General features: G+C 34.6%; 1 protein-coding gene across 7 annotated transcripts; it reads right to left on the reverse strand.

The window, feature by feature from the left end:
• Window positions 1–2,181: 2,181 nt before the first annotated feature.
• On the reverse strand, window positions 2,182–17,857 carry Wnk (Wnk kinase). 7 transcript variants are annotated; one of them, XM_076383975.1, is made up of 21 exons: window positions 17,743–17,857; window positions 15,890–16,433; window positions 15,614–15,756; window positions 13,973–14,222; window positions 13,619–13,892; window positions 12,370–13,532; window positions 12,103–12,275; window positions 11,644–12,022; window positions 9,553–11,438; window positions 9,250–9,478; window positions 8,961–9,158; window positions 8,540–8,611; window positions 5,778–8,032; window positions 5,260–5,686; window positions 5,056–5,184; window positions 4,577–4,954; window positions 4,348–4,510; window positions 4,181–4,266; window positions 4,027–4,094; window positions 3,780–3,952; window positions 2,182–3,668 (listed from the first exon to the last, which is right to left on the reverse strand). In XM_076383975.1, the coding sequence occupies exons 2-21, from the start codon at window positions 16,121–16,123 to the stop codon at window positions 2,983–2,985; spliced, it is 9,366 nt and encodes a 3,121-aa protein (XP_076240090.1). In that variant the 5' UTR covers window positions 16,124–16,433; window positions 17,743–17,857; the 3' UTR covers window positions 2,182–2,982. The 7 variants fall into 7 exon arrangements, with proteins under 7 accessions (XP_076240090.1, XP_076240094.1, XP_076240093.1 ...); XM_076383979.1 differs by having other exon boundaries at window positions 4,348–4,414; window positions 8,540–8,614; XM_076383978.1 differs by having other exon boundaries at window positions 4,348–4,417; window positions 8,540–8,614.
• Between the last annotated feature and the right edge of the window lie 65 nt (window positions 17,858–17,922).

Here is a 17,922-nt window from a genome sequence, read left to right on the forward strand (position 1 = left end):
ACATAGTTTACACAAGTCTTAAAGCATCTACTAACTTATGTACTAGTTAGCACAGGAAAGCTCTTCAACCATTTTTACCTAAACAATTTTCATATTCCTCATTTTTATTACAAGCAGGATAACTAAATACTAATACAAGAAATTGGAGAACCTAAGTTGGTATTGTTTCTGTAATTACACACATTATTCTTTCTCAGGGCCTTTGTTGTATACCGTAATCACCGAAAATTAATTATTATTCAAAGTAATTTTTGAGAAATAGAATTTATAAATAAGTTTAACAATTTTCTTTTTTGAGACAATACCATCGGGTTTTTTAAACTAAACCAAAAAAGAGCAAAAAGTTCAATATATCTTAAAAAAGGAAGTCATAGATAACTCATAATCTCATAATATGAGAGAAATCTGTTTTTCATTTTTTCTTTTTTTAAAATACCAAGCAATGTATTTTATAAGCTTAAAATAATATACTTATACAATACATACAATATATATAAATCAAGAAATCATTTGTGTTTGATTGTATATATATTGCAATCAATTATGAGAATCTGAAAAATAAATTAAATAATTTTAATAAATTAGTTCATAAAATTCTAATCCATCAATATGTACTATGATTTTGTCTGTGAATTTTTAAATGTAGTAAAATATCTTTTACTTGTCTTTTTTTGTTGTATTTTCTGAAAAATATACTGTAATACCTAAGTTTGAATGTACTAAGTTCAATTCCATTAAGTTAGATGCCATATTGGTAGAAAAGAATTATGATGAATTCATATTTAATCTTTTTTTTAATATGTAACAGTGCTGTTTGGTATTCTTTGGTAAAACAATAAAACTGTTTTACAAAATGTTATTCCAATTATATCATTGTTATAATAGTAAATATAGATAAAATCACATTGTGTACAAAATATATTCAGAAAAAAACAGTTGATTGTGATTTCATTAATGAAATAATTTTCTATTGTCTGTTTATGTATCATCACATTCAATGGGTAAGCTTGTAAAATTAAAAAAAAAAAAAGTAATAGTTACCAAACTATATCACTGTAAAATTATTACATTAAACGTAGTTTATTTAAAAAATTTTAAATAGTAAGTTTTTATTCAATGATCGAACATAGACTATATCTTCGTCGAAAGCCAATCGTCCTAACAGTAAATGAACGTATGTACATTAAGTATTACACGTTACGCATTCTCTTTGAGTATTATCTAATAAATTTATTTAAAAGTAACCATGTAAGAGTAATTGCAATGTATTTCCATAAGAAATACGTACAATTATCTATCATAATGTTTCGTTCAACAGCCACATGAATTTATTACCAGGTGTATCAACCGGATATCGGAATCGGTGATTACATTTATTTTGTCTTTTTGCAAAACAATCGAAAAATACGATAACAAAAAGATTATAGTACGTAAAGTATATAGAAGAAGTAAAGCGTGTATGAAAACATAATTTATCGAAATTCATGGATATTGATATGCTTATGATTTATATAGCAGTTTATCAGAGATCATAAAGAGAAGATTGTTATTTCAGTTTTGAAAATAGTCTTCGTAACTGTAATACTGACAATAATAAATTCATGCCAGAAGCAGTAGTAACTCGCAACATTAAAAGCGACGCGAACTGCAATTATTTGAACGAAATAAAGATATAACATTATAATCATCAATAAACAGTAGTAATATTTATAGTTATACAAACAAGCTATTCTTAACTATATTGCAAAATGCAATATGGCGATAGCACAGATGGAAATTTAAAATATATTTTCCTGGGATATAATCCGAGTGTTAAATCATTTTCATATTTTGATATCATTAATAAAACGTATATTAAATTTGATACCTATATGCCATGTTCCTATTGAGCTCTTTTTTTCTTTTTTTGATAGACTCTCAGTACCTAGAATGATTACGATTTTATTTTTAGATATGAATTTAATTATTCAGAACAACAAAAAGATTGTACTAAATGATCAAATTCTTAAAAAGATACGAAGGAATGAAACCGTGTGCAAGCACGTTTTGGAAAACGAAATGCCAATTTATATAAAATAGCTTTAAACATTCATAAATTAAATATCTGCAACATAAGAAAAAGTATAGATAATGAGGTCTAAAAAAAGATAATAATTGTGATACAATATTAGATAAGATATATGGGATTGCTAACTAGTAACACATGACTCTTTTTTTTGTTTAATAGAAGTAGGTAAAATCGCTAGAAATACATTAAAGCATAACAGTGACTATATTAATCATATTTCTTCTCTGCCTGACTCCTGCAGTCACATACATGCACACACGGAACATACATTCTCTCTCCTCAAAGCATTCAGTATACATTAACAGTTATACATATACATCGAGCAGAATGGCTTACACGCCATTTCGATCGTAAGACTAGCTGAGGCCTGTACTAATGTGGACTGTGCTAATTAAGGAATTCAGAGCAGAAAAGTTCTTATAATAAGCATCTTTCGCTAAACAAGGATATTCACTATATATAAAAGCACAGTACATGTAAAGGCCTCTATCCTCAATTTCATTGTATCATTTCTTTCTTTTTTTCTTCTTACCAAGAAACTTGGCTCGTTCATTCAAAATATTCTCTGCATATGAATCGAGTTTTACGTGTGCCGCGAGGCATATATCAAACATTAATATCATGTTCGCATATAGAACAGCGAGAATATTTTCATTGATCACGCATGGATGTCGTACAATTATCAAATACATCCTAAATACTTTCATTCACGCCTCCCCTGCATACGCGTATCCCATGAGGACGAGGGTAGCAATACGTATTTAGCAAGAAACTATATATTTAGAATAACAATTGTAATGATAATGCATGATTTTCTCCATATCATCGGACAAGGACAACGAGATAAATTAAGTCTGTATTACGGGAACGAATAAATTGTAAAATATAGAATTATAGCTTGCCCAGAAGTTACGTTATTGATCAGTATGGGAAGAAGGAGCAGCTGAATTGTCAGTATTCGCGTGTAATGGTTCTGTTGGCGGTGTACCATCATGAGAATTTCCTATATGGGGAGTAGCTGGTGTGGCTGGTTGTGATTGAGACTGAGATTGAGACGCTCCCGGAGGAGCATATATCAATCGATAACCAGCTGGTATGAAGAAACCGCCGTGCGGTGTACAACTAAATGTTTGAAAGTTTGGTATCGTTTGATTCTCGTGATATTGAATGTAAGCTCCACTCCCCGTCGTACTTGATATTGGTATAGGCGTGACTAACGATCCAGTGGAGGATACCGCGATATTCGTTCCATCTGGTATTATAGGTGTGAACTGATATTGAGTTGAATTTATAATTGCTGGATTATGCGTTGATTCGAGAGGTTCCGCCATTTCACTCGTATAATTATTAGTAGACTGTTGTGAGGTCACGTTTTGCATGGTTTCAGAAGGCACTACTGGAATTGGAATAACATAAGCGTGAGGTATTCCAGCCGTTGCCTGCTGTGGTTGCAGTTGCAAGGGAGTTTGCTTCAATTTTTGCATAGCTAATCGTAACGTTTCATCGGTATCCGGATAATTACTTGGAGCTTTTTGTAATGGAGTTTGAGGCGTTGTACTAAATACTAAATAGTCTTCTGTACCTGGAAGTCTAGTTTGTCCTGTATTAAATAAAAAACTGTATCATTACGATAGACGATGAAAATGTAATGAACTGTATACAATGACGAAGGATTTTATATCGATATTTTGAGTCGATAATAATTGCTTACCTGCCAGGCTAGTTGCAACCGTATGATAAAGCACCGGATGATGTTGATGGTGATGTTGATGAAGTGCACTTGCTTGCTGTTGTTGTTGAATTAATAACTGTAATTGATGTTGCTGAAAACGTTCCAATTCTTCCCTGTGCCTTCTTTGCAGCGTCTCCAGTTCCATAGTTTGCCTAGGAGAAGATAAGACAGTCAGTTTTTAATTCGTATAAAATCTAACACCTAAGTATTAAAGAAATCAACATACTTTTTTATAAGCAACTGATATTCTTCGCTTGGTGTCAATGTCCAAAGTCTTTCATCTTTTTCCGTTTGCTACAAGTAATATTTCAATGTATTAAGATGTTAAATACATACTGGAAATTATTTAGTAGACATATATTCATAATTAAGATATTTACTTCTACAGTAGGCACACTAATAGGTTGAGTAGCTTGCGCAGGTGGAAGAGAACCTTCACGGCTATGAAGTATTTGTACCGACGTACCTACGATGAAACAATTATTTACATCTTTGACATTGATTGATTTATAGCGTAGTTCCAAAAAGCATATAGTCAATTTCTTACCCTGTATATCGTCCACGTGGTGAAGCTTTGGATCCTCCACTTGTCCTTTGGGCATATCGGCATGCTGCTGCTGATTTGGAATAGTATTATTACTAGGAGGACCTGAGACTTTTGATACCACGAATCTTGATATTTTTCGAACAGGTTGTGCCGTACTAACCTTCTATCAAAATTATAGTATTATTTTATTTTTCAAAAGAAACTACTTTCAATAAATGTAGGAACTTACTTCAGGAACATTCTCTTGAGACTCTGTTAGCACTGGAGTGTTTGCATCAGAACGAGATGTAATAACACTTGGAGTAACAGTAGCTACAGGCACAGTTGTTACAGGCGGGACAGTGGTTAACAAACTCTGAGTAGACTGCAGCGATGGTTGCATTTGAATTGAACTAACAGCGGAGACTGGTGGTGTTAGTGGTTGCGGAGACGCCGTTGGAAGAACTGAACCTCTATGGTGAATTTTAGCTAATTCTTGCTCCAGTTCCTGAAGTCGAGATCCAGGCCTCTGTGCTCGAACTTTCACACTCTCTTTACTAGGGCTCATGGTTTCTGATCCCGTGGCAGCTCCTCCTGGTGTCGGACTGTCTAGCGAGCATTCTACATGCTACGCGAGACAATTTTACACAATGCAATTAAATACATATGAACTGAAATACAAGTTACTCTGTTCAGATTCTTTTGATAGTTCAATGAGATCTTACTTACAGTTTGAGAAAGCGCAAGTTGGTGAATGGAGGTTTCCGAAGGCATAACAGAATTGTCAACATTTGTCGAAACATTTGAATCAATCAGAGAAGTAGAAGACTGTATTGTAGTCTGGGGTGATAATGGTCCCTAAAAATATGTGTTGTGTTATTTGTATCTAGTCTTATCTATTGTATTTACTTTCAAAAATAAATTTGTACTTACTATGCCATGTGATGATGAAACTGGCATACCGATGTTAACAAGCTTCTGTTGTAAAGAATGCATGTATGCATCGTATCCTCCTATTACTTGGTGGTTATGAGGTGTAGCTGGATAACTTATAGGCGGTGTGCCCACATTGAGTGCTTCGGACGGTTGACTCGTTAATTGTACAAGTTTCTGGTGGAGATCCGCTATTGTCTGTGGACCTGTTCCACCCGAACCACTTGCTCCAGTAGTCGTATCTGAGACTTTATCCAATGAGTTCTGTTGACTAAGTTTCCTATGTTGCTGCTGCTGTTGTTGTTGTTGCAATATTTGATTTTGTACAAATGTTGCATCTGTAGATTCAACGATTGTATGTTCAGGAGTCACGTCATGGCTAGAAGTCTCGGTTTCCGACAGCAGATGATATTCAGAACTAATACGCCTAATGTTTGAACAGAATAAATGATGATTTAAAATAGATCTAAATAAAGATGACCCAGAATCTAATTTACTTTTTATTACGATATACATACCCAGTTAAAATAGTCCCTTCCTGATTTTCTGTTTCTGCCGTTCTTCCCAAAGGTTGTTGCTCTGGGAGTTTTAAGTGTAACTGAGATTGGTCTACTGTAGCAAAGTTTTCTAAGTTCTGCGCATCTTGTATGACTTGCTGTTGCATAGGCATTGGAATAGTTTGTGGTTGAGTTTGTTGAGTATGTCTTATTGGTGCAGTCTGTTGGATAATATTTTGATTTGTAGGTGTAACCCATTTTCCTTGCGTAGAAATTGTATGAACGGCCACTCCTTGAAAATTTTGTTGTGACATTTGCAATTGAGGATCTATTTGTTGACCTGTATTCAACTGTATCGTTTGTTGCAATGGTATCTGAGCTTGATGAGGTTGCTGATTGACTTGAAATTGTGAAATTCCTTGCTGAGCTATATTTGCTTGATAATTATGCTGTAATTGTGACTGTATTTGGATTTGACTTGCTTCAGGCTGAATAGGTTGGAAATATTGTTCAGGCTGAAGGGTAGGTTTATAATCGAGTATTGTAGTAGTCGCAACATTTACAGCAGGGTTTGGTTCATGCGTGGTTAAACAATGAGGTGTTACTGACTTTGATTTTGGATTGGAAAGTATATTTGCTAAATTCTGTGCCAGATCTGGAAGAGTCGATGAAACTTCTTTTGTCTTGAGTATAACTTTCGGAGTAGTTTCTGTGTTGACTACTTGATGAACAGGAACTGAAACAGGAACAGATGTGTTTGCTGGAACATTCATTATGTTCTGTGGGGCTGTTTGAAGTTGCTGGATCGGTTCTAAAACAGTCTGCGATAGTGACGTAACATTTGATCCTTCTTGTTGGGGAACAAGTTGCACATGTTGTACATGATGCATAGACGCACCAGGTATTAACATCGGTTGCTTTTTATCGTCTGTAAGACTAGCTGTTTCTGATAACTGCGAATCTGTGGACATGTTTGATGCAGTAGAAATATTTGAAATTCTACGATTTCTTTCATCGACGATTGCAGTTGGTTGCAATTGCTGTATCGGTCCAGAAAGTATTACATATTGCGGATGTTGCTGTGTCATTTGTGGAGGATGGAATTGCTGCAGCGGTCGCTGAGCTTGCACTTGGCCCTGATGCTGAAGTTCAGATTGAATATGCATTTGTGTCAAATTGTGCTGCACGGTAATTTGTTGTTGCTGTAGTAAAACATTGCATTGCATTTGTTGAGGTTGATACTGTAAATTGATACCGCTGGAAGGAACTTGAGGCTGCAGATCTTTCTGTGATACAGTTATGACATTTTGAGGAATAGGTTGCATTTGTTGAGAACTTTGATGTGTCATCGCAGCTCCCTGTACAATCACATTATGCTGACTAGATTGTGCCGCGTTGATATTTTGCTGCATTTGCGATGCAGGTGGCATTGTTTGTCCTGATGCAATGTTTTGAAGAGGAATTGTTTGTTGTCCCAGTTGTAGTGCTTGAACGTTATCCATTTGTTCCGTAACATATTGAGGATTCTGCATAACCGTTTCAGTGTTAAGTTTTTCAGGCCCAGCCGTAGCTTGTGACTCTAAAACATTCACTTCTAAATCTTCATGCTTTATTTGTCCTTCTTCAGCTGCATTACTTTGAGGTAATACAGCTTGTTGCGTTATTGGAACATTTGATTTGTCTGCAGCTTCTGGAGGTGCAACAGATCCATCCTCTTCATTTGTAAGAACTTTCTGTTCGACTACGGGACTAACTAAAAAGCGTGATATTTTTCGAGTCGGAACTGGTGCAGATATAGTAGCTACTTCTGTAGCTGAAGCATCAGATTGTATTGTTTCTTTATTTATTTCCTTTTCTAGATGATCTGTTGTATCCTGTATAACAGATTCTTTCGGTAATTCGTTTGGTTGATTTCCAGTTGTATCATGCATTAGATTCTGAGTATATGTTGTCGAGCACATAAAGGTTTTAGATACATCTTCTTTAGACTGTTGTAGATCTGAAGCCGCATCTGCAGATGCCACATTAACCACAGTTTCTTGTGTTTCAGTTGGATCGCTTGGTAAATTAGTTGGTGTTAATGTGTCTGTATTCTGCGTAGAGGTAGATGATCGTCTGGATGCCTCGGTAGATGTGTTTTCAGGACCCACTTGACTGTCAGGTGTTTGTGCAGTCTGTTGCTTTTCCGTGGATGCACCAGTGGAGGTAATATGAGAAATGATTTGATCAATTGGCAACAATTTCGTTGGAGTAGAGGTATTGGAAGTTTCGTCTCTCTGGAAATATATAACGTACAATTATTCAGATGAAACTATATTTTTTTACCACGAGATGATTGTAATACATATGAACAAAACAGAACTATGCTATAAACTAAAACATCTATTTATAAAATACACTAAACAACATGTTCGAAGGAAAACACAAGTATGTATCGCTGTTAATGAGTATATATTTCGGAATTCAAGTTTTATTAATTCTATTTTAACTTATATCTCGAAGGGAGATTATATTATTATGAAGCAATAGAATTTTCCTAAAACGTGTTTTTAGCTGCAAATTAAATGGGAATATCAACAGTGATAATATTTGTATCGTAAATAGCCTACGCGTGATGAACTTAAAACATAGGAGGTGTCGTCATATGAGCTTGCTGTGCCGTAAAAGATACACAAATGTCCGAACACAATGTAACCGTGAATCAAAAAGGATGCACAAACGTCCACGATTGTACAACGAAGTACAGGATGCAGGAAAAGGTACGGCGGGGACGATGAACTCACCGAACGGTGTCTACGATGGACTTTGTACGACGATCGGTGGCTGCTTTGACGAGTTAGCGAGCCATGTCTCACCTGCTGCGTCCAAAACGATACACACCAATTATATGTACATCCTTGTTTTTCTTTAGTGTCATGAGATACACATTTCGAGCATAACTACCAAGCTATTCTAATAACGAATTCTAACAAACATGTGTTATAATTTCATTACTTTGAAAGTCGAACTTCAAAGATATGACGACAATTGTTTCATTTAAAATTTTTTTTACTATAAATGAAACAGTCCTTGTGATTCCCATTATGGACTTTTGTGTATCAAATTCTTAAATACTAATTGATAATGTTACCGATATTCATTTGAATATTTTTTTTTATACCTATTTTGTTTTTATTTTCTTCAACTTTTAATTAAAACTGTTACCTTAGCTGTATCAAGACTGTGGTCACGATCCCTAGGTCGACGACTTGTAACTGGACTACCTCCAGCAGATTGATCCGGTGGACCATGTGCCACTATCGGCAAAGCACGCGTAGGGTCCAAACGCAATTGTTTAACGATATCTTCAATCAATTCTACAAATGTTTCGCATTGAGATTGAGGCAATAAATTTTCTGCAACCTATGACGAAATAAGTTAGTCAGTAACAATTTCATAACGTTGAAACGAAACCATAATGTAATTTAATAAGAAATGTACATTATCTACTTACCAAATTATTAGCAATATCAGTGGGCACCATATCATCTCTATCGAATTTAAATGTCACTGTCTTTTGTTTGCTTGTATCTAATTGGCATTCCACGGTAACAGATTGTCCCTCGCCGCTGGTTACAGACAGAACAGTTAATTTGATACCAGGTTTTTTGCGTTTCGTTCCAGATCTCTTTACTCTACATCTTTCAGAGGAAGCGGCATTTTCAGAGCCCTCCTGAGATACTCTGTAAAAGCAAAACACTCGGTTAAATTTGTACAGAAATCCTATTTATAAAATGATTAAAATTTCGTGATTTACCCTTCGCTTGGCACTGCGGTTTGCGAAGTTACATTCGCGTTAATTAAATTAGTTGCATTTGCTTGATCTTGAATGCTAGATGGTAAATCTGCTGGCAAAGATTGTACAGAATCCATTGTGTCCTGTTTGGGTAAAGAAGACCTATCTGTAGTAGAACACTGTTCCGTACTCGAAACAAAATGTTGTTGATGCTGTGTAGTTGTTGTTGATTGTACAGTGACATTCATTGCAGATGATATCGGTACAGAAGTAGGTACATTAGGATTCTGCGAGTACTGCATTTGAACCAAAACGTTTGGTTGTGGTTGAGCCTGATGTCCACCATTTGAAAGAAGCGTAGCTGCATTTTGCATAGTTGGAATTGTAGAAGCTGCTGCATTTTGTATATGAGTTGCTGTTGTAGGGTTTTGAATGTTCATAGTGGATGGTACAGAAGTTTGAACCTGTCCTGTTTGCTGTTGCTGTATGTAAGGCTGTGAAGTTGGAGGTGCTGAAGTTCCAGAAATATTTGCATGGGGATACATTTGAGTCGTAGGTTGATTAGATGTTAAAATTTCAACATGTCCAGTGGGATTAGAATTGGTGTACGAATGATACATTTGCTGAGATATATTTTGCTGGTACAAGGACTGTGTAGTATATCCTGTACTTCCTGTAGTATTTTGTTGATAATACTGTTGATTTTGAACTGCTGGGGTACCCACTGAAACTTGATGCACTTGTTGAACATGCTGCACCTGTGGCTGTGAGTATTGTACTGGTTGAGTTTGTTGAATTTGCTGATGAACCTGTTGTTGCTGTGACAAAATTTGTATCTGCGGTTGCATTTGTTGCTGCATCTGATGACTCATTTGCTGAGGTACATTCATTTGATTCAGCTGTATGTACTGTTGTTGTTGATGTAAATGTTGTTGCTGTGGTATTTGTTGAGTTACTTGAGGAAATTGTGGTTGAGTTTGCACAGTCTGTGGAGTGGAACATTGCGAAGAAGTAGGATTTAAATTTTGCGAAACATGCTGTGAGTACTGTTGCTGTTGTTGTTGCTGCTGCTGCTGTTGGTACTGTTGCTGCAATTGTTGTTGGTATTGCTGTTGATATTGAACTTGTTGCTGCGGGACTTGAGGTACTTGTTGTATTTGTTGCGCCTGCTGAGGCTGCACGACAGATGTTTGTTGTTGTATTAATGGTTGCTGTTGAACTAACTGAACTTGTTGTGGTTGTAAATTATGTTGTTGAGGTTGTTGCTGAGCAGATTGCATTTGTTGTTGTTGTTGAAGAGGTATTTGGTTTTGTTGTAACTGTATTTGTACTTGACCCTGTATTTGAATGCCCATGTTTGATTGCAGTTGTTGTTGCTGTTGTTGTAATTGCATTTGTTGAAGTAATAATTGTTGTTGTAATAAATTCTCATTAGCTGTATTGGTTGTGTCTGCTTCCCTGTCTAAACGTTCTTTTTCTTCTTTGGCTTTACGTTCTTCTCTTTCTCGTAGTAAAGTAGTAATTTGTGATTTCAACATTTTTGCTACAGCTTTAACATCCTCTTCAAGTATCAAGCTGGATTTAGCCATTTCTGAAGCTACCTCCTCTGCATTGTCAGCTTGTATGTCAAAGTCAAATTGTATCGCTTCATTCTCTTTATGCTTGTTCGTACGTTTCTTGGGATCCAATACACGAAGTCTAAATTCGACACGCGATAGTTCTGCATCTGCCACAGCAGAGTCCCGTGAAACCATTTCCAATTTCAATCCAACGTCATCCGCGAAAAATTCATGATTCAAAAGATCTTTAACTAATGGTCGTTCTTCTTTCTTTAATCGAATACACATCTCTATGATTTCGCGTACTTCTGGATTTTCCACTTTGTCATAACTTTGTGGTTTTACACCCTGTACAATGCAAATATTATGTAATATACTATTACTACCGCTGAATAGAATTGGTTGAGATAGATAAGTAAAAAGTATAAAGCTAAACGAGTAAGAGATTTTATATTTTCATTATTATGAGATAAAATGATTAAATAGAGAAAATTTAGTTCTAAACGAAGTGTTTATTATATTATTAACTGATACCAAAGGAAATGTTACTTACCGATACTACTCGTTTATATATTTGCGCTGGGCCAGTGCACTCAGAATATGGATATTCACTGGTAGCCATTTCGAGCATACACATCCCAAATGCATAAACGTCAACAGATTCATCGTAATGCTCCTCGTACATTTCAGGTGCCATAAATTCGGGTGTACCGATAACACTTTTTGCAAAACTTCGATTTTTAAGTGTTGCAAGACCTAAATCGCCAATTTTTACACTACCTGTTGTACCGGTAATAAAAATATTGTCGCACTTCAGATCACGATGAATAATTGGTGGTGATCTTGAATGTAAAAAGCTAAGGCCTTTCAAAATTTGTCGACACCAAGATTTCACTACTTTTGGATTAATTTTTTTAAAACGTCTTAGATAACTGTAAAAATTATTATATAATATTAAAACAATAAAACTTAAAATATTTTTTACGACTCTGCAGTGTAATTAAAAACTTACGTTTTCAATGTTCCTGAAGTCATAAGTTCGGTGACTAGTACAATGTATTTTCTACGAGTAAGTGTAACTTCCCAATAGTCATAAAATCTAACAATATTTGGATGTTGTAATCCTTTCAACATTTCTGCCTCTTCTCGAAATCTCAGTCTTTCTGTCTTATTTAACTTTTTCTCCTAAAAAACAAAATATAAACACGTTTCAAAATAAATATTTCAATTTCATAAAATTCTAATAACACATACAAATATTTAATTTTATTTTTCCCACCTGCAACTCGCACCACGCTACAGCTACACCAGTTTGAGTATCCAAACCTCTATATACAGTTTTAAAACTGCCTCTACCGATTTCTTCCTCAAATTTCAAAAATCTACCGTCTGGTGATATTCCAACAGCTTTCTCTTCGTCATCATCGTCTTCGACAGTTTGAACTTTGACTTTCATTAACAAATTTCGAACTTCTTCCATAGCCATTGTTTTTTGGGTTAATTTTTCATCTACTTTGAAATTTTCATCGAGTAAAGGACCAATAAAACCTTCTACTGCTTCTTCTTGGGTAGTTACTTCTTTTTGAGAATCCTTTTCCATCTTCGTTTCGTCGTCTGCACTCGTATCTTTAACGTCTTCCATTTCAGTATCTAAAGGCGGTACCTTTCCTAATTTACTTAGAGATTCATGAAGGGCCTGTGCAGCAACAATATCACTGATACTGGTGCCATTATCATCCTCATCATATATCGTTACTCCTTCTACTTCCTCTCTTTGCGTCTCTATATCTTTAGTGTCCGTTTCCACAATTTCCTCCGACACTTTTGATGTCACGAACCTTGAACTTTTTACCACTTCCTCATTTTGTATATTCTTTTTATAGCCAGATATGCCTTCCTCCGAGTCTTTAACTGAGACATCTTTTTCTTCAATATCTGTAGATTTAGACAATTCACTAGATATTTTCCGTTTAGTTTTGTCGCTATTTTTGCTATTAGCCATTGAACATGTGGACGTATCTGTGGACGTTATAATTGTATCTGTAGTTTTCTCCATATCCATTTCTTTCGAATTTTTATTACTTTGCTGTTCAATTACTCTGTCTGTAATATATTTACTTCTAGATCTCGAAGTTCTGTTTTCACTATTGCTAGATTTCGTGTTTACGGAAGAGGCAGAGAATACTTTTTGCTTGCTTTGTGTAATTATTTCTTCATCAATACTATTTGCCGATATTTTTCTTGTAATATTTGAAATTTTAGAAGATTCGGAATATTCTGGTGATACCTTTTCTTCATTAGAATCTAATACTTTTTTATCTGATATATTTTGTGACAGCTCAGCACCTTCTTCACTGATACTACACTCCACATTCGTCTCATTTTCGTCTAATTTTTTAGACTTCACTCGATTAACTGGTGTTGAAGGCGTGGAACTGGAACCTAATAAAAAAAGGATTTCAAAATTTGTACATTATGTAAGTATTTGTGTGTATACGATCTACAAAATTGATACAAATATGTAATACCTGGTACATTGAACACATTTTCTGTTGCTGTAATAGCTTCCTCTGCATCACTAAAACTGCATTCATTTTCATTATCTAAGGATGGCGAATTGAGATTCCGGGAAGTCGATTTTTCGGAAATACGTAACGCAGACAAAACTTTCTTTTTAGAAGACGGTGAATTACTCGCAACCCCGTTGCTTGTTATGGATAACGAATCCGCGCTATGATCAGTCCTCTGTGCTCGTATTTGTTTTTTACAGATTGTTGTAGAGGAACGACTTATACTTGATGTCTATACAAATCATATATAATTAAAATTTATTTTTAATTAATATTTAACCGATATATTTCATGTTCGCCCTTTTAACAAACCTTTCCGGAATTGTGAGCACTAGTGCCAGCTTGTGAAACAATAGACAACTTTCTTTGGCGTTTATGTGTATGGTTGTGAATCCTTTGAGAGGTAACAACTGAACAAGGGCCTCCACCTTCCTGAGAGGCTAAGTGGCCCACTGCCAAACTAATTCCGCCCTGACTACTACCGCCTCCACTGGCCACCAGCTTTGGACATAAACTTGACAGGCCACTACCGCCTGAAGAACGTTGCCTATTTGTCTCATACCTGAAACATTGTTAAAAATTCTATATAAATTTATATTCTATCACTTCTAGAAAGTTGGAATTCTTATTTTCATTATACATGATACATCTTTTCTTTAAAAAATTCTTTTATATTATAAATAATTTCTTAACCAATCTATACATGATTATTTAACACACTTTCTGTAAATGCTTAATTAAATTATAAATAAAGATAGCAAGTTTTATATTTAAATTATGGCTACTATTCCAAAAAGCAACAAGCTTTTTAATTTTTTTACTTTTGACCCTTGCAAGGCAGTAAAACTACTGAAAAAGCAAATTACAATTAGGTATAATGTTTTGCAGCAATATTATTGACACATGAATGTAACAGGATAACAGGCATAAGTTATACACATACACATACACGCGCGCGCACATGTTTGACATTCAAACGTTCTTTTTACATGAGTATGGTTCATGGTAAATGTAAATTAAGATCCTAATTAGTTTCTTAGTCCCATCGGTACTAAATGTACATGTCAGGATTTAAATTATTACATAATGCCAAGATGTCATGAATAATGTTTTAAATTACTGCTGAATCTTACTAGTAGATGGATATTGTAATATAAGTAAACATTGTTTAAACTATGGATAAACTAAATTACAAACACATATATAATGTGTATGAGAATGAGACACGTTTTTAAAACTTAGAAATAAAATATAATGTAAATGGTACAATAATTCTGTTAATGAAGTATTATTTTTATCTTGGTGTTTCAAAGCTGATAAGTGCTAATTGAACAATCTTATACTGCAGCATAACAATAATCTAAATCACATTACTACTAACCTTTGAATATTTACAAAATTTCATACTTCAAGTTGAGGCTCAGTAATTCTGAAAATATATTTGAATTTACACCTTTATTTTTTATGTGAAAATTTCTAATTGTATCTAACAAATTATATCTTTACTGTTATAACAACTTTTGGCTTTATGTATAAATTTTTGCAGTAACAGAAATTTCTACTTTCTGAAATGATTTTTAGCAGATATTTTAGTGAACATAAGAATTTCATTATGTACATATAAAGTACAGATGAGATGTATAAACAATTTTGTGTGTGCACTCTCTTACTATTTAAAATATTATTATTCTTTATCATTAGTATATAAGTTAACTGCCTGATTTTAAACAACATTCAAACATTTATATAAAATTTTTTAAAGAATAGAATTCACAATGTAGTATCATCTTCAGAAAAGTGCATTCCAGACTAATGAAATACACATCTATTCATTGTATAAAGTGTATTGTACTTAAATAACAAGCAAAAAATGAATTACAGCAAAGAAATTAAATGATAAAGGTAAGAAATGACAATGTAAGAAGCATGATTTTGATACAGACATCATTATACCTGTCCTGCCTGCTGTGGCCAGATGAGAGGAGTCCACGCACTGTATTGCCTATAGCTGCTCTCTTTTTAGATTCTCTCTCCCGTTCTCTATATCCACCAGATCCAGTGCTCACCTGATGATCTTGACGAATATTTCTATCTCCCTATAATTTATGTACTAATATTATATTGAAGAAGTAATAAATAAATATTTATATCAGCCAGTTTCATCCAACAGTAAATGAAAAAGTTATAATATAAAACAGGAAAACTAAAATTAATTTACTACAAATTTACCTTAATACTTAAAAGCTTTATATTCAAATTAGCACTTGTATTTGTTGGGACTGGACTTAAGTCACACCGTACTCTTCTATGTGATTTTTCAACAATTGGTGAATCTTCGTCTAACTCCAACTGATTTCCAATTGAAAAACCACGAGTTTGTGTTAACAAAATATCTTCTGTATTGTGCTTCCGACTGGTGCTCACCGAACTCACTGCCTTGTTTTCATTACAACATCTCGGCATTGCACATAACCAACTTATGAAAGAGTTCACTTTACAAAATTCGTTGGCCTATTATAGATATCTTCCTTTTCAATTTGACTCAGATAAAAATTTAATGCAAACTCTTATGGTCATATTAATTTTTAAGAAAAAGGTTCATAGTATCCTTAATCAAGATAATTTTTAAACTATAAAATACTGAATGTATTTATAGCGTACAGAGTTTATGATTTCTATGTTCATCACAGATTCTTTTCTTCTTTGTTTGGTGCATATATTTTGCCACCTTAAATTCTCAATAAATATTTAATACCAAAGAGGTTGAATGATTCTGAAATTAAAAACAAATCCACATAAGAATGTATATATAACAAATAATTAAAACTTTGATAATTTAATTTTGATTTTGTCTGTTTGAATACTTATCAAGTCAGTAACAACAATATTTCTTTGTTTTATTGTGAATTTTGTTTCATCTAGTAAGCTTTATAAAACTACTCATTTTTTAATAAAAATTTGAGTTCAATGCATATTAATACTTCTTATCGCATAAAATTATAGATAACACATGTATATATAACATACCATATGTTAAATACATAAACAATTAACAGTTTGCAGAATAGATAAAAATCATAGTAAATTAAGAGCATATTTCCAATGACTAAAAATGAAATCAGGAACACAAGAACATCAATATCAAAACAGTATTCTATCAATGAACCTTGAATTAATCTATTTTACTAAGGACAGAGTTGCATGCATATATGGTTTTTCTAACAGCTCTCCCTGTAATTCCTGTTTTGCAAACGTTTATATGCTGTGTGGATTGTATAAATTTAGCAACATCAATAGTAATGTTGATCACGTCGACTGCCAATAAATGCGAGGGGCAACCGATCTCGGAATTAGTGCTTCATCTATATCTATGTATATACGTTATACATCAAGCATTTCTCGTAATTTGTTAACAAAGTGAAATTTATACCCGTTGCGAATATAATTTTCGAATCGCAAACGGATCGACGGAGCGAATACGCGTTCGCGAACGAGGGAAATTGTACGATCAGGATGAGCGGAGAAAAATTTACATCGTCAACTAACGCAGTATGTTGTCAAGCATCATGGAACAGTCACTTGAAAAATGTTGACAGTATATAGCGAGTAGCAGGTCTTACGTATATACCGTGATATACGTATCTCACGGACACATCGTTGCACTGCATGCTGTATACACACAACGAACGACTGCGTATTACGGGGCGAAGAGGAAGTACAACCACCACACGTATACTTGCAAGCAAATCAAATAAATGCACACATTCGTACACGCGCGCACATAGTCGGGACACCAAGAGAGAAGATAATGTGACATCTATCCCAAAAATATCGCGTCAGTGCATATTTTACACGTTGTCCCGCGGCAACAGGGTCCCGGCGGTGCGGACCGATTCAAATCTGTCCATCCTCCGTGAACGTCACGGCCCTAACCCGGATTTTTGACTGATAAAACGCATCGGGAAGCAAACCGCAAGAGTACTTGTCATGCGGAGATGCGTGAACAACAATACCTACATAGTGTCGCTCGCTTCTCTAATGAAATTGTAAGATAATCGTTCGGTTATCGATGGTTCTATTACCTCCGACATAGACCCGGTCATATTAGCTTCGCGACGCACTGACAAACAGCACTCGTAATTCCTTAGTCAGCCGGTACTCACATTTGTATTGCAGAAAATCGCCCGACTACACCCAAATAACCACCATTTTTTTTCATTGAATGAAGCGCGCCCTTGCGGTACTATGCGTTAACAGCGATC

The sequence above is a fragment of the Calliopsis andreniformis genome, chromosome 9, assembly GCF_051401765.1.
Source record: "Calliopsis andreniformis isolate RMS-2024a chromosome 9, iyCalAndr_principal, whole genome shotgun sequence".
Classification (NCBI taxonomy): domain Eukaryota; kingdom Metazoa; phylum Arthropoda; class Insecta; order Hymenoptera; family Andrenidae; genus Calliopsis; species Calliopsis andreniformis.